General features: G+C 59.8%; 1 protein-coding gene across 3 annotated transcripts; it reads left to right on the forward strand.

The window, feature by feature from the left end:
• The first annotated feature begins 118 nt into the window (after positions 1 to 118).
• Positions 119 to 8657, forward strand: LOC111161668 (amino-terminal enhancer of split). Of its 3 annotated transcripts, none has more exons than XM_022525449.1 (7): positions 119 to 263; positions 1343 to 1440; positions 4164 to 4227; positions 5485 to 5529; positions 6017 to 6079; positions 7350 to 7424; positions 7977 to 8657. In XM_022525449.1, the coding sequence occupies exons 1-7, from the start codon at positions 237 to 239 to the stop codon at positions 8301 to 8303; spliced, it is 699 nt and encodes a 232-aa protein (XP_022381157.1). In that variant the 5' UTR covers positions 119 to 236; the 3' UTR covers positions 8304 to 8657. The 3 variants fall into 3 exon arrangements, with proteins under 3 accessions (XP_022381157.1, XP_022381159.1, XP_022381158.1); XM_022525451.1 differs by having other exon boundaries at positions 7512 to 8042; XM_022525450.1 differs by having other exon boundaries at positions 122 to 263; positions 7509 to 8042.
• Positions 8658 to 21123: the final 12466 nt, after the last annotated feature.

A 21123-nucleotide genomic window follows, 5' to 3' on the forward strand; every position in this document is an offset into this window, starting at 1 on the left:
GGGGAGGGGCGGGGAGGGGCGCCGGGCGCGCAGGAAGCGGGGCCCGGGGCGCGCCGGGGCCGGGCGCGCGGGGAGGGGGCGCAGGAAGCGGGCGAGGCCGGGCGCGGGAGGCGGCGGCGGCGGCCCCGGGAGCTGCCGATCGGCGCCGGGACAAAGGCGCGGCCGCCCGGCGCCCCGAGCCTCCCGAGCCGGGGCGCACAGCCGGGGCGCAGCCCGCGCCCCCCGCCGCGACTGACATGATGTTTCCACAAAGCAGGCATTCGGTAAGCGGGGCCCGCCGGCCCGGCGCCCCCACCCCCCACCCCCAGGTCCGGGCCCGGCATCCCCCTTAGGTCCGCGCCTGGCACCCCCAGTTCTCGTGCAGGCCATTCCTCCCCGCTCCCCGCCCGGGTCCGGGCCCCGCGCACCTCCCCCAGGTCGGCGCCTGGCACCCCAGTTCCCAGCCGGGCCATTTCCCCCCCCACACCCGCCGGCTCCCTACTCGGCGCCTCCCCCAACTCCTGGGCCGGGTCCCCTCCAGCTCCCGGCCCAGCGCTACTCCCCCGCCCCCACCACCCGGGCTCTCCCCCACTGTCGCCCCGTAGGTCCCGGTCCCTCTCCCAGCTCGCGACCCGGATTCGCCCTGTAGATCCCAGGCCCGGTCCCCTCCAGCTCCGGGCCCGGATTTCCCCCTCCCCCAGCCCCTGGGGCATGCTTACCCCCCCCAACCCAGCCAGGCCGGGCCTCGGGCGGCCTTGGCCTCGGGCCTGGGGCACCCGGGGAGCCCCACCGGGCACCTCGAGCACCGCAGCTGGTTTTGGGGCCTGGGAGTGGGGGGAGATCCAAGGCGCACCCCTCCCGGAAGAGCGCGGCCGGGAAGAAGGGTGCTGGGAATCTGGGGTGGAGGCCCCCTCGGTAATTTGGGGCGCTGGGAGAGGATCATTCCCCAAAGCGACTTTGCTGGGAGGCCTTGCGCCCCCACCAACTTGGGGAGGGGGACTCTAGGACGCCTTTTCCCCCCTCGCAGAGGCACTTGGGGTTCTCGGATGTACACCCCCCCGCGCTTTGGAGGGGCGGTAGAGGGCGCACGCTGCCCCCCACCAAGGGCGGACCTTAAAACGCACCCCCACAGCCTGGGGGTGGCGGGGAACAAGGCGGCTCCGGGCGCACCCACCCCCTCGCCTTCCCCCGGGAGAGGCGGGGGCAGGAAGCGAGGGCGGGGGCCGCGCCAGGGGCTGTAAACACGGGCCCGGGAAGTGGGGCGAGAGGGGGGGCCCGCGCTGCAGCTGCGCCGACTGGCCGCTGCCTTGGGGGTCGCCCCGCCCCGCCTGGCCCTGACCGGGGCCGCTCCCCCGCCCCGCAGGGCTCGTCTCACCTACCCCAGCAACTCAAATTCACCACCTCGGACTCCTGCGACCGCATCAAAGACGAGTTTCAGCTGCTGCAGGCTCAGTACCACAGGTGAGCAGGGGCCCAGAGATCCCCCAGGGGGGATGGTGGACGCCCCCCCCCCCCCCCCCAGGCTTGGAGGGAAGGTTGTGGCCACAGCTACATACTCATATTTGAAAAAAATGTAGGTAGAGAGCGTTCTATTATGTGGTAGGCCCTGTCGTGAGCTCGTTCTAATATTAAACTCGCATAGACCTTAAGACAGCCCATTTTACAGGTAAGAACACTGAGGCGCAAAAAGTTACAATTATTTGCCCAGAGACTCAGCTATCTGTGTGGCTTCAGAGTTCCTCTCCCCAGCAACCCCCAGTCCCCCCTTGGTTAAAAGACCTCCCAAGAAGTTGGGGAATGGATGAACCTTCGACGCCCCACCCCGAAAAGAAAACACTCTGTAGCCTGTTAAAATCTTTCTGCTTAGTTTTGGAGAAGGAGTTCCTGGCGTCCTAACAGATTCTCAAAGGCGGCTCTTCCTCCAGAATTTAAGGTTCTAGCATTGTAAAGGGCTTGCCAAGTGCCGGAGCTAAGGGGAAGGACCTGGTATTATTTTCATCTCACGGTTAAAGAAATTTAAGCCCAGAGAGGTTAGAGATTTTCTGGGGCTGCACAGCAGAGAAGTGGCAGACTCAGGTTTGCAGCCAATCTCTGGTTTGAAGAATGCAGATTCTCAAGGCTCTGTTACAGAGTCAGGGGGCTGTACCTGGGAATCAGAAGGGCAGTCACAAATCCCCACCGGGCCTTGGGCCCTCTCGGGACCTCAGTTTGCCAACAGCAGAGTGTTCCAAGAAGGATCCTGGGTTTTCTCCCGAGAAGAAAGAGAAATAACAAGATACAGATTTATAGATAAATTTTCAAAAATCCCACCTTTTGGGGGGTACTGGCTGTGCTCCCCACACGCTAAATACTGAACCGACATCCTCTTGTTCAGTCTTCCTCGTTGTCCTGTTAGTGTGCCTGTTCTTCAGACAGGGAAACTGAGGCACGGGCAGTTGAAGGGCAGGCCCCATGAACTTTGTTCTGGTCCCCTGGTTGGTTAGGGACTTGGCTTGGCAAACTTGGCTCTTCTGAGCCCCTCAAGGCGATCCTTCCCTCCCAACCTGGCCCAGGCCCATCTCAGTGAGCACTGGCGCTGGTCCAGTCCCATAGCTCCGGGTCAGAGTGCTGTCGTGTGCTGGGTGACTTTGGGGAAGCCAGACACCCTCTCTGAACTTTGGGGTCTCCATCCACTGACCCTGGGTTTCTCTCTGTACAGTGAGGGGTCCTGCCACGTTGGGGGCACACCCAAGATTTGCCAGACCCTCAAGAAGAGCCAGAAATTCAGAGTTTGGGCTCAAAGTGCCTGATTGGGTTGTTTTTTTGTTTTTTTTTGTTTTTTTTTGCTAATGGTGTCAACAAATAGCCTCTTTTATTTTATTTTTTTTTAAGATTTTATTTATTTATTTGACAGAGATCACAAGTAGTCAGAGAGGCAGGCAGAGAGACGGAAGCAGGCTCCCCGCCGAGCAGAGAGCCCGATGCGGGGCTCGATCCCAGGACTCTGGGATCATGACCTGAGCCGAAGGCAGGGGGCTTTAACCCACTGAGCCACCCAGGCGCCCCAACAAATAGCGTTTTTTAAAGAAAATGAGAGAAAACAAACTCATGGTGGGGGGGGTCCACAGCAACACAAACTATGGCTCATCTCTGACTCTGGGCGTACAAGTCACAGCTTGGTGGAGTGAAGCGCCAGGTCCCTAGGAGGACTTTAAGACCAAGCATTTATTGGGTGCTTACTGTATACCAGGCATTGTTCCAGAAGATTTTCTTGTCTTTTTTTTTTTTAAATATTTTATTATTTGACAGAAAGAGACAGGGAGAGTGGGGCTTCCTGCTGAGCAGGGAGCCCAACTCGGGGCTTAATCCCAGTACCCTGGAATCATGACCTGAGCCAGAGGCAGAGGCTTAACAACTGATCTGCCCAGGCGTCCCCAGATTTTCTTGTCTTAATCCATTTCCTTCTCACCACCCCACCCTAGGAGGTTGATACTTGGTGATGCAGAGACCAAGGCCCAGAGAGGTAGAGAGGTTTACTTAGAGCCACACAGCATCAAGGGGTCCAGGCTGACCTTTGAATCCAGTGCACCTGGCTTGAGTCCATGCTGTCAGCTTTCTAGGTCTTTCTCTGCCCTTCTTGGGGACAGGGGATGGTAGGCTTTGAGAAATGGCCTAAGTTCATCCCTGCCTGAGAGAGGCCTGCGGCTCCCAACAGTGGGAACTTTTACCCCCTAGTGCAATCAAGGCTTACGAGATGGACCAGACCCCCCTGGAGATTTCTTGGTGAATCCGACCCAGAGCCCTGCCAGCCAGCCTTCCACCCTCCACTCTCTCCCCACTTCTGTGGTTTCCGTTCCTTCCTCCCTGGCTGGATAGTTTTCCCAGGGATTGGGACTGTGGCCTCGGAAGCCAGCTTTCTGGCTGTGTGACCTTGAGCTAGTTACTCAGCCTCTCTGGGCATCCATTGCATCATCGGGAAATGAGGGTGACACCAATATACTGATCTCATCAAGTCTCCGGACAGGGAAGAGTTTTCTTTGAGTCCCTGGCTGACCCGGAGTCTGCCTGCTCTCTCTGATTTCTGTTATTAGGAAACCTGAGCCGCGCCCCCCAGACCCCCCGCCCCGCCAAACCTCGGGGCCCCCCCCCCCCCCCCCCTCCCCACACGACGGGCCCCTGGTCCCTCTCCCCTTGTTCTTTTTCAGCCTCAAGCTGGAATGTGACAAGCTGGCCAGCGAGAAGTCAGAGATGCAACGTCATTATGTGATGGTGAGCTGGGCTCCTGCGGGGAGGGGAGGGGACACCCCTGACCCTTCTCCAACCCTGGCAGCTGCCTGAACCCTGGCCACCTCCTGTGGGATGGACAAGGCTTCGGGGTCTGCTCTCCATTCAGCTGGGCCCCTGGGGCCTGGCCGAGGCCGCCCTGCTGGCCTGGCTGCCGGCCCAGGCAGTGGCCCAGGTGCCAAACCACCGGGTTGCAGCCCGGGCCTGCCAGGTCCCCCGGCTGTCCTTGGCGGCCGAGGAGGCAGCCGCTGTGTAAGCCAAAGCCAGGAACTGACTGGGGGAGCCGGATCCTTCCCTGCCCCCACAGTTCGGGCATCCCAGCCCTTAACCCCTCCTTGCCCGAGCTTCAGAAGGAGGACTCCTGGGGGTTGGGGGCATCGGGCAGAAAGCTGACATCCTTTGAGGTTGGAGGGAGGGAAGGGGTGACACCTGCATTCTTTGCTTGACATCTGAGACCCTGCCTGTGAGCAATACCAGAATCCCTTGCTGGGATTTCTACCCACCAGGTGGCAGTTCCTACAGCAGAAAGCCCCTGCCTCAGTCCAGCCCAGAGCCCAGCTCTCCCAGGCTTCAGGGGAGGCAGAGCCAGACGCTGACCCTCCTAGCTCTGGAGGGCTGGGGCTGGGACAGAGAGCAACCCAGGATGGGGGTGTTCGGTGGGGGGCACACGGCATGGAGGATGGGGCATTACGGCTAGGGTCTTGAAGAATGAGTAGGAGCTTGCTGGGCAGAGGAGAAGAAACCATAGAAAGTCCTGGGAATGAACTTGGCTTCCCCTGCCCCACCCCCAGGGATGATGGGGAGCTATGAGGGGCTTTCGAGGAGAGGAGGAGGCAGGGTCAGATCTAGGGCGGGGGGGGGGGTGGCTACTGACCCCAGAGCCAGACCCTGCAGGCTTCGTTTATCCTGGTTATTTATATCCAGGAAGGCAAACTTCCCCGGAGTCTGGGGCCACCCGCAGACAAGACACATAAAGATAAAAGATTAGGAGTCCTGGAATGTATGTGTGTTGGAAAAGGGGCTGGATAGTTATTCCAGAAACCAGGGGAACCAGACCTGGCTGGGGCCCCGAAGCTCCCCACATGCAGCCCCACCAGGTGCCCAAGCTCCTGCTCCAGGTGTGGGGGACTCCCACTTGCCCTCCTGCTCCCGCCACCCGGGCATGTGTGTCTCTGTCCCTCTGTCACATACCCCAGTCTTCACCCACCCCCATTTCTCTTTCTCTGTCTCTCCACCACGCAGTACTATGAGATGTCCTATGGCTTGAACATTGAGATGCACAAGCAGGTATGCCCCCCCGCCCCCGCTTCTGCAGCCCCAGACAGGTGGGCCCGGCCCCTTGGCTGTGCCCCAAGTCCAATCAGGCCTCCACACCTGATCCTGTGACCTTCCCAGCCCCTCCCCCTGTTCCTTCTCAGGCCTCCCTGGGAGATTTCTCCCTAAGGTGGGGGGCCAAGACCTTTCCTACCTGCTTACTCCCCTTTCTGGCAGTGGGGGGGGGGGACATGCCAGCCCCCGGATTGCTCCTCTCCCTCCGGCCTTCCTTTGCCCGCCACCTCCCCCCCCACCCGCAAGCCTACCCTCTTAGCTGTGGGGCTGAGAGCTGGCCTCGGATCCCACCTGGGCTGCTGACCCAGTGCCCGTGGGCTCCAGGTGTTGGTCTGACCCTGGGCTGAGTTGGCCTTCTCCGAGGGAGCACCTCACAGGCCTCCCGGGGCGGGTCTGCACCTGCCCCCGCTGCAGCCCTGGGCTGAGGCCCATGTGTGTGTTACAGGCTGAAATCGTCAAGAGGCTGAATGGGATTTGTGCCCAGGTCCTACCCTACCTTTCCCAAGAGGTGAGTGGCGCCCTGGGGCTGCTGGGAGGAGGAGGTAGTTGGACCATGAACTTCCCCAGGGCCTGTCTCCCCCATCCACCGCCCCCCGCCCAGCAGCTTCTGGATGCCCAGGGCACACACCTCCACTCTGTGGACCTTCCAGACACAGAAGAATCCCCAGGTTGGAGAAACCCCAGGGGTTCAGGGTGCTGGAGGGAGGGGGCCTCACTCTGCTGCAGAGTTCCCAGCCTGAGTGAGTCATTTCACAGGTAAAAATGTCAGATATGCCCAAGAGAGTACTGAGAATTTTTTTTCCCCCTTCTGGATTCTGCCTTTTACCCCCCCGAGGTTTGCCTGCCAGGCCTTCTGAGCTACCTTAGGCCAGAAACCAGAGGCCAGGTGTGTGGGGAGGGTGCTCAGCTTGTGTCTGCAGACGGACAGAGAGACACGTACAGGTGCAACACCGACCACGGGGACACATGTGCCCTGGGGAACCACGTGCCGAGCTTTGCTTTTGTTTCTTGGGATTTTGAGACTCGGTATGAGGTCCACTCCGCATTCCCCGCTCTGCAATTCCTGCCCTCTGCCAGGTTTCCTGTCTATTATTTATCCTTTCCTCTTTAATCCCTGACTTTATCTTGGCGTCCTTGCGGGTGACCTGCATGCCCAGAAGGACACTATGAAAACCCTAGAGAAGGGGGGTTTTGGGGCCCTGAAGACCTAGACTTGTGCTTTCCTTTCATGACAGGGGCTTCCTGGAAGGCAAGGTGAAAAGGGAGATTAGCAGAGTCTGGCATCTGAGGGCAGGAGAGATGGACTCATAGGGAGGGCTGGAGTGTGGGCGGCAGATTGCCCCAGGAGGGACTGTCCTGAACCTAAACTCTTGCCCCTATACTGCCAGAATCCACTGGGCCTTCCCCAGCTGTAGTAGGAGAGGAGCTTAGATTAGCAAATCTCAGCACAATCTGTAAGCTCTTAGGATCAAGACTTCCCTGTACAGTTGGCCAGGTTGTGCACTGTACATTTATTTCTTTGCACTTGGTATTGAATAGGTCATGGTCCAGGGTTTCTCTCAGACTCGCACAATGGCGTTTTCTTAAGTATCTGGCACCAGTCCCTCTGAGTCTTCTGTGAATCTGGCTTGGTGAACAGAAGTGGCTGGAGGGAGGGGTTTTCTGGTGGGATGGAAAGCCACAGTGGGGGGTGCCTTCCCCTGGGCTCTGTGCCTCAAACCCTCAGAGATCAGGGCATATAGCTCCTGGCTCCTCTCTTTGCCCCATCCCCCCTCCAGCACCAGCAGCAGGTCTTGGGAGCCATCGAGAGAGCTAAGCAGGTCACCGCTCCTGAGCTGAACTCCATCATCCGGGTATGTCTGTGTCTTGGGTCTTGGGTCTTGGGTCTTGGATGGGCGGCCCAGGCAGCTCATGCTTCCCTCCCGTCTGCCCTGCAGCAGCAGCTCCAAGCCCATCAGCTGTCCCAGCTTCAGGCTCTGGCCTTGCCCCTGACCCCACTGCCCGTGGGGCTGCAGCCGCCCTCGCTGCCCGCGGTCAGCGCCGGCACCGGCCTGCTCTCACTGTCCGCGCTGGGCTCCCAGGCCCACCTCTCCAAGGAAGACAAGAATGGGCATGACGGGGACACCCACCAGGAGGATGACGGCGAGAAGTCGGATTAGCGGGCGGCGGGGACAAGGAGGGTGGGGGGACAGAGGGGAGACAGACACGGGAGAGAGAGAAATGTTTAGCGCAAGACACAGTGTAGCTCGGGTTCCGCCGAACTTGGTAGTATTTATGGTAGCCGCCTGCTGGGGTCCTAGCCCTGCCCATGCGCCACCCCTAGCTTCGCTCACACCCCCAGCTCCCGGCCTCCCCCACTCCTCTCCTTTCTCCTCTGCGTCCTCCCTCATCCTCCTCCCCTGCAGCCTGAGTGGGCGAATGCCCGCTCATTCCACACAGGAGGCCAGCTGAGGCCTGGAGGCACAAATGGGAGGCCAGGTCAGAAGACAGCAAAGCCTCAAGAAGCCCAACACCCCTGCACAGCCCCATTCCGCGAACGTGCACCTGACCGCAGGGCCGCCAGGCCCCTCAGGGCACACGCCCCCCAGCCTCCCACCCTGGCACTGCATGCAAACACCACCGCTAGCTGCCCCTTCCCGCACCCCACGCCCCTCCCCACTCACTCACCTCCTCCGCTAGTTCCAGAGCCCACGCCCACCTGTCCTCTCCCAGAGAGGGGGCGGAGACAGTGAGCCTAGCCAGGAGCAGGGGTGGGGGTGGCGGGCGGGCGTCCCAGAATTCCCTTTCTCCCCTCCCCGAATAAAGATGAGGGTACTCAAGTTGTCTTGGTTTTTATTTTATTTTTTTTCCCCTTTTTCCAGTATACTAGCTTGTCTTTTAAGAAAAGGGATATTAAAAAAAAGAAAAAAAGACAGAAAAATGTTTAAAAAAAAAAACAAGCAACACCCACACCTGTGTCTGTATATAGCCTCTTAGACTGTCAGCTTTTGTTGTGTTCAGTCGTTTGATCGCTGCGGAGAGAAGGGAGAATGCTGTATCGAGGGTGGGCTTAGCTGTGCCTTTCAAATAAAGATGTGAGAAGGTTGGTTTGCCTTGTTCCTGCCTCTGTGTTGCGGGCTGCCGCCGCGGTGCCCCCTTCCTAGGGGAGGAGGGGGCTTCCCTCATGTCTGAGCTCCTCCTCACAGGATGGGAAGGCAGCTATGCTCACCACTATACCACCAACGCTCCTCACAGGATGGGATAGCGAGATCCTCCTCGCCCCCCCCCGTGGGAGTCCGGCTTGCCAGCGTGGTCTGTCTCCCCAACTTGATGCGCAGACCAGAGAGGGTCTCCTGGAGGCTCCAGGTCACACAGCCAGGCCCAGGTGCGTGCAGCTGAGCAGAGCTGATCTCTGGTCGCCAGGCCAGAGGGCTTCCCAGTGGCCTTCTCTTTCCTTAGAAGATTTTAACACTGCAGAATCCATCCAGATCTGAGAACACAGACCACCCCCCACCCCCAGCTGAACCTGACCCTCGGAGGACCTCTTGGTGGTCTCCCTGCCACAGCCCAGCTGGGCCACCTGGGGGAGCCAGAAGGAAAGGAGAGTCCCCCAGTGAACCTGGCACAGGGCCAAGATGCCTCAGGCTGCCCACCATATGGGGCCAGGCTGAGAATGAGGCGGGGCCCAACAGCAAGGGATTCCTTACCCTCAAGGACCTGGGCACCTGGGGACTTCTGCTAAAGTCAAGAAATTCTCACCTGCCCCCCACCCCCCGCCCAAATCTAGTGGCTTCTCAAGGTGGACCCAGGGCACAGGGGTGTGGGGATGGAGTGCTTCCCCCTGGGGAAATGGCTCACAGGGGAAGAGGAGGGGGGAGCATGACTGGGTGGGTCCCACCCCACCTCCACAGCAACAGTAGCTCTAAAAAGGCCCGTGTGATGGGGTCCCTCCCTGCCTAGCCGTTATCCTGGGCCAAAAACCAGAACTCACCCAGGACACTCAGCGTAAAAACTCACAGCGCCAACTGTCACACCCTCTTGGAAGGCTGTCTGGCACCCAGCGCTTCCCCTCCTGGGTCCACCCCCGAGAGCCACCGTTCCCCTCCTCCACAAAGGCACGGGACAAGGGTGCTCAGAGCTGCTGTCCTTCCTCCCGACTTCCTCCCACCGGAAACCACCCACCGCCCATCAACAGCAGAATGGCAGGCCTGGAAAACGCTACGCAGCCTCGAAAAAGAGGGAGGCACTGCTCTGCTCAACTCCTGGGTCTCGCCATTGTGCCCACGGCTCGCTGACCCAAAGAAGCCAGAGACGAAAGCGTACCTGCTGAGTGATTCCATTTATATAAGGAACAAAATGAAGCCCAAGAGCCCTATAGTGTCAGGTGTCATGGGGTCACCCTTGGAGAGGAAGAGGGAGGGTCAGAGGGGGCTTCACACGGACTGCCGTGCATGTTGGGTTTCCTAACTCAGGGGCTGCTGAGTGTGTTGTTCAGTCTTTAATCATCCCGTGGTTCACTTGCAATGTGCGCCCTCTTTGGTGTGTTACATTTCACAATTTAAAAATCCTACAAAGTGGATTTGGGGGGTGTCCATGGCAGTGGTCCTGCTTCTCACCCCTCCAATGACTCCAGACTGAAACATCTTGCTGTTCCTTGCTTGGAGGGCTTTGCATATGCTGTTCCCTCTATCTGGAACAGTGTTCTCTCTCTCTCTCCCTCTCTCTCTCTCTCTCCCCTCCCCAGAGTAGTAAGCTTCCAAGACTTCCAGATGTCACTTTCCTCAACTCCTCTCCAGCAGGGGTCCGTGATCCCTCCACCCAGGTCCCGTATGTCACATGATGGCTGCGGGCACCAGGCCTCCAAACCTGATTTATTTAATTTTTTTAAAAGACTCTATTTATTTGACAGACAGAGATCACAAGCAGGCAGAGAGGCAGGCGGTGGGGGGGGGGGAGCAGGCTCCCTGATGAGCAGAGAGCCCGATGCAGAACAGATGCAGGGCTCCATCCCAGGACCCTGGGATCGTGACCTGAGCCCAAGGAAGATGCCCAACGACTGAGCCACCCAGGCGCCCCTCCAGCCTCGATTTAAATTCTGGCTCTTGACCTCTCCGGATCTTGGATTCCCGATCTGTAAAATGGGTATGATCTCAGAACAAACCATCGTTATGAAGACCAAATTATTTAAGCCATGGAAATGCTCCTAGCACGTTCATTCATTCATTCATTCATTCATTCATTGGGACCGCCTCTGAGCCTCAGGGACGCAGAAGACAGAAGTTCCTGCCTTCTGGCTGGAATAGGCGGATAACTAGGAGAATCCAGAATGTGTCGGCGCTCGTGTTGATAGACAGCAAGGCAGACAAGGGATGGGGAGTGTTGGCTGCATTTTTTTTTTTAATTTGCTCATAGAAGCAATTCAATAAATGTTAGCAAATTTATTGAGGGCAGACCTGAGTTTGTACCCGTCTCAGACCCTAACTAGTGATTTGAGGCAAGTGAAGTCACTTGTCTGATCTGTTTCTGGGAAATTGTTCCCGGGAATTAGCAGGAAGCGTGCGAGGGCTCACAAGCTGTCAGCTGATGTTATTGCTGATGTTGCTGGGAGAGGAAGGGCGCCGGGGGTGGGTGGGTGGGGGGCACAAAACCGACACCCCTAAACCAGGGTGAAGGGGCACCCTGCCCAGCCGCGAAGGGTGTGTGACCTGAGGGGTCTTCCCGTGGGCCTCGGAGCCCCTACCCCCAATCCCGCCTGCAGGGCCGGGCTGGTTCCCCGAGGGTCCAGGAGCCCCCGGTGGGGCATGGGGACCAGAAGGTCCTGGGGGCGCGCGATCGCGGCGGCTGAGCCGGGGCGGGCGGAGGCGCTGCCTCCGGAGCCCCCTCCCCGCCGCGGCCTCCCGCGCTTAACGACCGCGCCGCCGGCGACCTCGGCTAATTGATCCGCTAATGGGCCCCGCGCTGCGGCCGCGCCTAATGAGGCGGGAGGAGGGGGCGGAGGGGGCGGTGGGGAGAGCGCAGGGGAGGAGGTTCGGGAGAGCGGAGCGGAGAGGAGGAGGGGGCGGCGGGAGAGAATGCAGGGGGAGTGGGGAGAGGAGAGGGGGTGGGGGGCTAGGCGGGGCGAAGGGGGAGAGGGAGAAGGAGGACAAGGGAGGGGGTGAAGGGGTGGGGGAGGAAAGAATGGAGGGGTGGTGGAGGTTGGGCGGAGGGGAGGGGAGAAGAGGAGGGGGAGAGAATGGAGGGAAGGGACGGGAGGGGGTTTGGGGAAGAAGCAAGAGGAGGGGGGAAGGAGATAAGAGGGGCCGGGAGGAGGGTGAGGACGGGGAGGAGGGAAGGTGGTGCGCGGGAGAGACGGGGGGTGGGGGGGACCGAGAGGGAGGGGCCGAGACGCTGGAGGAGGAGCCCAGGGAGGAGAGGGAGGAGGGGCGAAGCCTCCAGCTCTTTGGGCACAGGACCTGAGGAGAGGGGAGCAGGATGGGATGGGATGAACCCCCCATTCTGACTACCTCAACCCCGCTCTGGCACCATCCCTTCAGGGGGTCCCGGCTTCTCAAAAGCTCCTCCCCTTCTCCTTCCACTCCCCTTTGGAGAGTCTTTCTAGCAGGGGGATCTGTGCGCCTCAGGGGTGTTAGCCCCTCCCCCCCAGATTTCCTGTCCATACAATGGTCCTAACATCCTCAGTGTCCCAGAGTCCCCAGTGGTCTGAGCTGGACCCAGCCCCCACCCCATACACCCCTTGGCATGGCCATAGACCCCGAGGTCTGAGAGCACCCCAGCCCCAGAGAACCAGCCCTCTTCCTCCTCCTCCTTCTCCTTCTGGTTTGAGCTGGAACCCCCCAGATGACGCACGGAATGGCCACAGTCCAGGCTGGCCAGGGACACCTGCTGCCGTCGTCCTTCCTGAGTTCTCTGCGGGTTGGCAGCTTGGACACAGTCTTGAGGGAGAAGCAGAAAGGAACCTGGCGGCCACCGATGGTGGAGTCTGGGACCTGGAGATGACGTCACTCTGCCCATTTTGCAGACAACAAAACTGCGGCAAATTGCCAAGGCCACAAAACAGGGCAGAGCCACGGCAGGTCCCCCGGCCGCCGCTGAAGGCGCTCCTGGCCCTACCGAGGAGCAACCAAAAATAGTCAGGAAGGCCAGGCGGGTCCTAAGGGTAACAGAAATCATCAACAGCTATGCTTTGAACCTCTGTTCCGCACTGGCTTTGGCTAAGGGTTTGGAGTAGTCTCTGTTAATTCCTTTATTATTATTTTTTGGACATTTATGTACTTATTGTTATTCAAATCTACACCCAATGTGGGGCTTGAACCCACCACCCCAGAGATCAAGAGTCATGTGCTCTTCTGACCGAGCCAGCCAGGTGCCCCATCCCTCAATTACTTCTTGAAAATAGCTGTGAAGGAAAGACCGTTTTACAGATGAAGAAACTGAGGCTTGAGGCAGGTAATGACTTGCCCCAGACCACACCGCCAGGAGCCTGAGTCTCGATGTAGGGAGGCCCGAACGACAGGGTCCAGGATCTTGGCCGGTCAAGAGAAAGAGGAAGCTTCTGGAGCCAGTGCTGGAGGGGAGGGCTTCAAGGCTAGGGGTGGCAGGCAGGTGAGGGTACAGCAGGCGGGGGAAGCGCTGAGGAGGGTGTGAGAGGTAGACAGGGGTGTTCCTTGAGGAACTGGCCCCCCCTTTGTGGAGGCCTTCATCCTAACCATTCTTGGCCTCTTTCCTGTGCCTGCGGGTGACCAAGCCTGATAGGACCTCAGGGCCTTTCCCTCTGCCTGGAACACACTGTTCCCAGTGCCGGACACTAATTGCCATGACCACCACCAGCACACCCTGCTGCCCGCTCTATCTTCCCAGCATCAACCACTGCACACGACTTAAGTCAACAGATAGTCCCTTGTTCTCCCCCCACCCCCAGTTCCATGACAAAAGGGATTTGGTCTGATTTGGTCATTAGGGAAATCTCCAGGCTTAGCACCTCCATTCCCCCCCCACCGCCCCCCGCACGCAGTAGGTGTTCAGTGAGGATTTAGGGAGCAAGAGACAAGATGGCAGAGAAACCGCCCCCTGGGAGCCACGGCAGGTGTTGGAGGGGAAGAGGGGCACACCCATGGACACGGAGGGGCCTGGAGGGGAGACTGAGGCAGTGGCTGAGGAGGACGCCTTGTGCATTTAGCTGCTTTCTGACAGCAGGAGCTGCAGGAGAGCCCACGCACCCAGCCCTGCCCGCCAGGGACCCCCTCCCGCCCCCCGCCAGGGTCCCTCCCAGTATCTTCGCCCTTCAGTGTGTCTCCGCCCTTGGCTCTGGTTGTCCCAGAGTCTCTGTCTCTCCTTCTCTCTCTCTCACCCGCCCCGCCTCCCCCACCGTCCTTCGAGGTCTTTCCAGATCTCTCTCTCCTCCCTATCTCTCCCTCCTACTCTCCCCGTGTGCCCCCCGCTCTGTGCCCCCTCCCCGCCATCCCCGCCTGGAAGCCGCCCCCTGCCCTTGATTCCCCCCCCACCCCCCGCCTCTCCGCTCAGGCCTCTCCCACCCACCCCTGCCCCTGGGCCAAGGAGCTGGGCGCCAGCCAGACCTGGAAGCCCGCCCCTCCCCCGCCCTTGACCCTCCACCCCCCTCCCACCCCTTCTCCCCCGCCCGTCCGCCCCTCCACCAGTCCGCCTGTCCGCCCCTTCCTTCTCCGCCCCCTTCACCCTTCCCCTCCCTCCCACCCTCCGCCTCCTCTCCTTCCTCCCCCTCCTCCCCTTGTCCCCAGCGCTGCCTCTTCCCCGCACCCCACTCTCTCCTCCTCTCCTCCCCTCCCCGCCTCCCGATCCGGGCCCCGGGGAGGGGCGGGGCCCGCGCTCCCTCTGCCCTGCCGGGCCGGACTGGGCCTGTCGGGTAAGGAGAGGACGCGGCCCGCCCGGTTCCCGCTGGGTTTCCCGGCCTTGGCGGCCGGCCGCCAGGCACTAGGTCTGACCAACCCGGGCGGCAGGGAAGGGGATGGCCTCGGGGCCCCCCCGAACAGCAGCCGCTGTGAGCGCACCCCAAGCACCGGTGCTGTGTGACCTTGGGCAGGCCCTTAAGCGTCTCTGGGCTGGGCTGCCTCTGCTCTACTGGCTCTCAAGGCAGACCGACTGGCCACCGGTCTTTATTGGAGGCCAGCTGTGTACCAGGCCCTGTGGTGGCTGCCCAGGGACCCGGGACAGAGGTCCTCTTGACCCTCATGGAACCCACAGCGTCTAGGGAAGACAGAGAGCAAACCAGCAAATAAGAAATTTTCAGAGAAGAGTCAAATGCTACAAAGAAAAATCCAGCAGGGGCAGGAGACAAGAGAATGACAGGGGCCTCTCTCCATGACGCTGAGACCCAGATGACAGGAGCCTGCCAGGGAAGACTGGTTGGGGGAGGGAGGGTGGGGGGCTTCCGGCAAGGAGGAGGGTGAGGGCAAGAGCCCAGAGGCAGCTGGCAAGTTCGCATCCCCTACTTTGCAGTCCTGTTGTGAGCGTCAGACACTAGGTCAAGGGAATAACCCTGGTGGCCCAGCGATCGTGGCCTCAGGAGGCCATGCAGTTAGCCCCTTTGCAAGATGAGAAGACTGAGGCCCATGAAAGGTCTCACAGCAAACCAGCGACTGGAAAAGCAAGATCCAAAATGCCCACACAGACTGTTCCACACACACACATCTGTGCAAGGCCTACTGTGGGGACTGGGCGGATCTGGGGTCCATCCAGGAGCCCCCCAAGAGTAGGGAAGGAGGCAGGGCTCACGGGCATGCAGGCGCCGGGTGAGGTGGGGCTGTGGAGAGGGCAAGGCCGGGACTTGGGATGGATTTGAACCCAGGCCTTCAAGGAAAGCGTGACCTCGGGTGGCCAAGGGTCCCTGCAAGCTAGGTTAGCAGTGGAGCCCTCCCTAGGCTTGCCTCTTCGTCCTCCCCACAAATACAGAGCAGGGCAGGCCCTGTGCTGGGCCTGGGCCGACCATGAAATCAGCAGTAAGTGTTCAGAGGGGGACGAGGCTTTACCGAAGGAAATCAAATGAGAGGGGCTGACCGAGTAGGAAGGTTGAGGGCTGCTGTACGGCCAGCCTGACCGGGCCTCACTAGGACGTGATGTTCGAGCCAGGGCTGAAAGGGGGAGAAGAGTAGGCCATGGTCCAGGCAGAGGAAACAGTCCATACTAAGGTCCTGGGGCAAGACCCTGCCTGGTGTGTTAGAGGAACAAGTGAGAGGCCGGAGAGGCTGGAGGGGCGTGAAGGAGGAGATGAGGACGGGCAGCGGACTGTGGCCCGATCATGCAGACAGAGTGGGGAGTTTGGGTTTTATTCTGAGGGTGATTGGGAGCTCTGAAGATTCTTGAGCAGAGGAAGGATAGGATCTAATCATATATATTTATTTTGAAATAAAGAAATATAAATGTGTGTGTGTGTTTACTTTTTTAAGTAAATCTGTATGCCCAACATGGGGCTTGAACTCAGGACCCGGAGATTAAGAAGAGTCACACACTCTGCTCTACTGACTGAGCCATTTTAGTGAGTGGTCTGAGTTGTGGGAGGAAGGGAGAGTGCAGCGCAGAGTCCCCTGTGAGGTGTGAAGCTAGGGTGGGAGAGAGGACCTTTGGGCCATAATGGCCGGACAGTGGCTACCCCCCATGGAGTGTTTACTAGGAGTCTTTAAATACTTGCTCAGCCTTCACTTCCTGAAAGATTCTGTCCTCTACCCATTCTGCCCAGTAGGGGCCCAGGTGGATTCCTGTGACCCCTCCGCTTCTTTTCTCTCCGGAGAGCCACCCTTGCCAAGGTAGGAGAAAGGGCCTCTCAGGTCATGGGCGTGTCCACCTCCCCCAACTTCACAGCCTGGCCTGGTCAGAGGTCCCCCCTGAAAGGCAAGAAGGAGTCAGGGCCCGGGACTCCTCCATCCCAGGGGAGGAATTAACGTTGAGTCTCCTTTGGGTTAGGGAGGTGTAAATGCACGCTCAAAGGAGGCAACTCCTACGCGCTCTGCAGAACCCCAGCCTCAACACCTCCATTGGCCATCCAGGAAGCCTTCCCAACCTCCCGAGCAGGGACCTCACTTCACTGTGTCTGCCCCTGCCAGCAGTCCTGGCCCCTCCCTCCACCTCAGCCCTGACTACTGGGGGCGGAGAGGGTGCTGCCTGGTTTCCCCTGCTTTTCCAAACTTGGGGAACCCCTCCTTGAATCCCCAGCATGGCCTAGCCTGGCTGCGCACGCAGGGGACAGCCGAGAGCATGGGTTTCGAGAGCAAGGCTTGTCCAACCATCTCCCTACACGGGTGAGTAAACTGAGGCCCAGAGAGAAGCCCGCAAGAGTCTTAAGGTCACGGTGGGGGGCGCTAGAAGCCTGGGGAGGGCTCCCCATGTTCCCAGATGGAAGGAAACGTGTGTGACTCTTCTGACAGGGGCTCACCGCCAACCTTGGCAGGAACAGAGGCTCAGAGGTCACCTGAGAGCTCTGGCCAGCAGGAGGGGACAGGCCTGGCTGGTGGCCCAGCAGCTCGGCTGGGGCCGGGGGGCCGGGGCGGGGGGAGCGGTAGGCAGAGGTTGGCGAAGTCGGAAGCCAAAGGCTTGGCCTCCCCGAGGGAGCCGCTTTCCCGGCCCGGGTCGGATCAATGGGCTGTAATTATACCGCGCCGGGCCCGGAGCCGGCGGGGAGGGAGCGGGAGCTGGCAGGCGAGAGGCAGCGGGCGGGGGAGCGCGGGCCCAGAGAGGGACCCACGTTACTTTGATTGACAGCCCCGGCGGACGCAGCGCAGGAGCTTCTGGGGCTCGTAGTCTTTCCGAGAACCCCGCTCCCGCCTCCTCTCCCGTCTGCGCTCGGGGAAACTGAGGCACAGGAACCCGCGCCTCCCTCCCTTCCGCCTACACGTCGGCTCGTCCCTCCCCCCCTCCGACCCGGGGACGAAAACTGACGCGTGCTGGGGGCCTCCAGTCCCGGGTGCGAGTCTCCGCCCCTCCCGGGGGGTGGAATTGTCCAGCGTGATTTAAGGCTGCCTCGGTTTACCTATCTGTGAAATGGGGCGAAGGGCGCCCGGTCGGCCCCGCCAGCTGGCCGAGCTTTCGCAAAGTGGCGTGGCGGGCAAGGGGCTCTTGCATTTAAGGAGCGACCCGCCCGGCTCAGGGGGTGGCCCGCTCCTTGGGGTTTTCGGATACTAATCGGACTGGACCCCCTCCCACCCCCAGCCAACAGGACTGAGTTCTGGCGTCCACGAGGCGCTCAGCGTCTCGGGGCGGGGCGGGGGGGGCACACTCTCCGTACCGCGCTGGCCGCCTTCTGATTGGCCCAGCCCATCCTAGCGCCTCCTGCCATTGGTTGCGGGTTTCTTGCTCTCCATTGGTCAGCGGCCTCTGTGACGTCACAGACCCATGTGGGAGCGCCGCGGGAGGATTGGCTGGCGCACCCAGCCAACCACCGCGGAGAAAGGAATTTCCACAGTAGCCGAGGCGGCGAGGCTGATTTAAGGTGGTCTGAGCAATCCGGGGTCCCAGCGCTGCTTCTCAGATTTTTCCTTTAAAAAAAAAACCCAAAAACAAACAAAAAAAAAAAACCCCACATCATAAAAACCCAGCCAGGAACCGGGGCTGAGCCTTTCTGTACAGTGGGAGGAGAGAGATCAGAAGCTAAGCCCCTTCCCCCACGTTGCAGCTTCCTCCTGGATGGGGCAGGTGGGGAAACTGAGGCCGAGAGACGTGGGGCGCGAAGTCCTGGCGGGCAGCCAAGTTAGCTGGGCGAGGCCTTCTCGGGGGTCATGAGGAGGTTGTGCTAGCCTGCCAGGGCTGTGACTCGCCCCAGTGGGTAGTTCATCGCCTCCTGTCTGGCTGCGTGGGGCATTTCGGCGGGGTCTCTCTTCTCACGGCCTCCCTCCGCTGAGTCTCCCCAAATTCTCAAAGCTGCTCCCAAAGCCGGTGCTCAGAGCAAAGCGTGTCCTCCTTCACACACACACACACACACACACACACACACACACACACAGAAAGGATCGTGTGGTGGGGGGGGGGGTCTTGTGGCTTCTCAGGCAATCCACAAATCTGTATTCCCCCCGGGGAATATGCCTGGTGGAAACATCTAAAGCCTGTTGGGTAAAGGTTGCCTCCTCCAGGAAGCCTTCTCTGGACTCACCAGGCAGAGTCCCTGTCCCTCTCCAGGTGCTCCTTCTGTCCTGACGCTGACTGCACAGGCCCTGGGCCTGGGCCTGGGCCTGAGTCCACAACCCTGCCCCCATGCCCCCAGTCTCGGTCTGGGCCCTGTCTAGGAGCCCAGCGTCTACCAGCATGAGGACGGTTTGGAGAGTAACTTCCTGCTGGAGCAGCTTCGCTCCCTGAGCAGAGAGGGAGAGCCTCCTGGAGGAGATGCCTGCCGGAGAGGCTTCGGGGCTGGGCCTTGAAGAAATGGTTTTTCTCCAGGCAGAGAGGAGCAGGAGGGAACTCCAGGAAGAGGTAACGTGCAAGCAGAAGCCCAGGAGTGGGAGAGAACATGGAGCAGGTGGTGTGACTCGTGCAGTAGGAGCAGGGACAGTATGGGAGCAGGTGCAGGGAGGCCAGGCCAGGCCAGGCGGTGCAGGGCAACTGATGGTAGCCCGGGGGTCTGAGGGTTTGTCCCAAGGGCCATAGGGAACCATGAGAAGGTTTTAGGTGGGGGAGGGCCAGACTCACAAAAGATGGCAAAAGTCAAAGCTGCGTGGATGGGGGAGCTGCATAGCTTGAGCTCAGAGGGAAGAGGGGGGAGAGCTGGCACGGCCTGGAGGGGGGGCGCTGTGTGGATACGGAGCAGGGGTGCCGGGCGGGTGAGGAGGCCAGAAGAGGCTAGGTTGATGGAGGTCTTGGGGTAGCAGGATGGACGGGGTGAGGAACAGGTCTGGGAGGAGGTGCTCCATCCAGTGACCTGGGGGACATCCCGGGGAGGCATGGCACTTCATGGAAAAGTTTTGGAACTAGGACTTCACAGACCCCCCCCACCCCTGCCCACCCCACCGGAACCTGGACTTCCTGGCACTATAGACCCATGAAACTCTCATTTCTTAGAAGTCCCCAGCAGGAGTGTGGCTGGTGATTTCCGGCTTTATCTGGATCAGCTCCTGCTTCTCCCCTGGCACGCAGGGCCTGTTCATTTATTGAGCACTTACTGTATGCAAGGCTCTGCAAGAGACAGGCTCTGCCCGCACACAGCCTAGCAAGGGAGACAAATGTCGAATAGGACAACCCACAGAGAAACGTGATCATGCCAAAAGGAAAGGAAACAAACTCTGGTGGGACCTAGAAGGAGAGAAAACAGGATGCAGTGTTTTGAGAAGCAGCAGGTGGGATGAGGGAGCTCCCCTTAAACGGAGGCCAAGAAGGGGGCTTTCTTAGGAGGTGACATTTGAGCTGAGACTTGAAGGACGTGAGGCAGAGGGAACAGTCAATGTAAAGATCCTGAGGCAGATTCCTATCTGGGCTGTTGGGAAAACGGTGAAGAGGCCAGAGTATTTGAAGCAGAAGGGAGGCGGGCAAAGGTGAAGGCTGTTGCGCCCGGGGAGGGAAGGACAGGGAGGGGATTTGCCCAGGGAGGAGGGAAGAATCTGTATTTTATTTTGATGGCCATAGGGAGCCTCTGAATACTCCAGTACACGCACACATACACACACACACACTCACATCCTTGTCTTCAGGATCCCTCTTTCTCTCCCTGCCCTCGTATCCTTTAGGTCTCTCCCAGGAGGTGGCTCCCAGACACCCCAGATAAGTAGCTCCTGTCCTGCCCCCAAACTCTTCTTTCGTACACACATAGAGTTGTCTGATGAGCAGGCCCTGATCTTGTCTGGTCCCCAGAGCGCAGAGGAGGCAGGAATGGGTTCTTCGCACACCTTAATATTCCTGGTACCTGGAAGGATGCCTGGCGTATAATAGATGGTCCGTAAGCATCCAGTGGCTGGAAGGCGATGCTGTTCAGCCCAGTAGGGTTTCATACACTTTTGCTCCCTCACCCTACGGACCAGATGTGGGCACTAATACACAAGGCAGGGGTTCTCTCTGCTGTGTTCTCTGCTGCGCCGGGGGGGTGTCTAGAGCTCTAGCTGGTCCCTAGGAGGTGCTCAATACATGCTTGTTGATTGACTTAACAATGGACCTGCGGTTTTTTATGAGCAAGATGGGATGGAGAACGTCCCACCGGCAAGGTGAGTGCAAGAAACACTCCCTGGACATCAGTGGTCTAAGGTGGGAGCAGAGTCCCGGCCTTGGAGACCTCAGTCTGATGGCAGGCGTTCAGTTGGCCATTGTCAAAGGGAACTCTGCTTTCTAGGAGCTCACAGTCCAAGAGGGGAGACAGCCCAGTCTGCTGGTGGTGGCAAGGGGAGCACCAAGTCCAGTCTCTGGGAGTTTGCTCTGTGCGGGGCCAGGCTGAGGGCTGCTCAGGTACCATCTCATTTAAAAATGGCCCCCGTCTCTGCCATTGTACAGATGAGAATACTGAGACCCCGAGGGGGCTAGGGCTCTGGAGCCTCCTCAGGTGTCCGCACCGGGCTCCTCCCGGTCCCCTGGGAGGCAGGTTTCCAGGCCTCCCCCGGATCTTCAGGTCTTAGCCCGCTCCCTCAGAAAGGCCAT

The sequence above is a fragment of the Enhydra lutris genome, unplaced genomic scaffold (genome assembly GCF_002288905.1).
Source record: "Enhydra lutris kenyoni isolate GAN:26980312 unplaced genomic scaffold, ASM228890v2 scaffoldscaffold86, whole genome shotgun sequence".
NCBI lineage: Eukaryota > Metazoa > Chordata > Mammalia > Carnivora > Mustelidae > Enhydra > Enhydra lutris.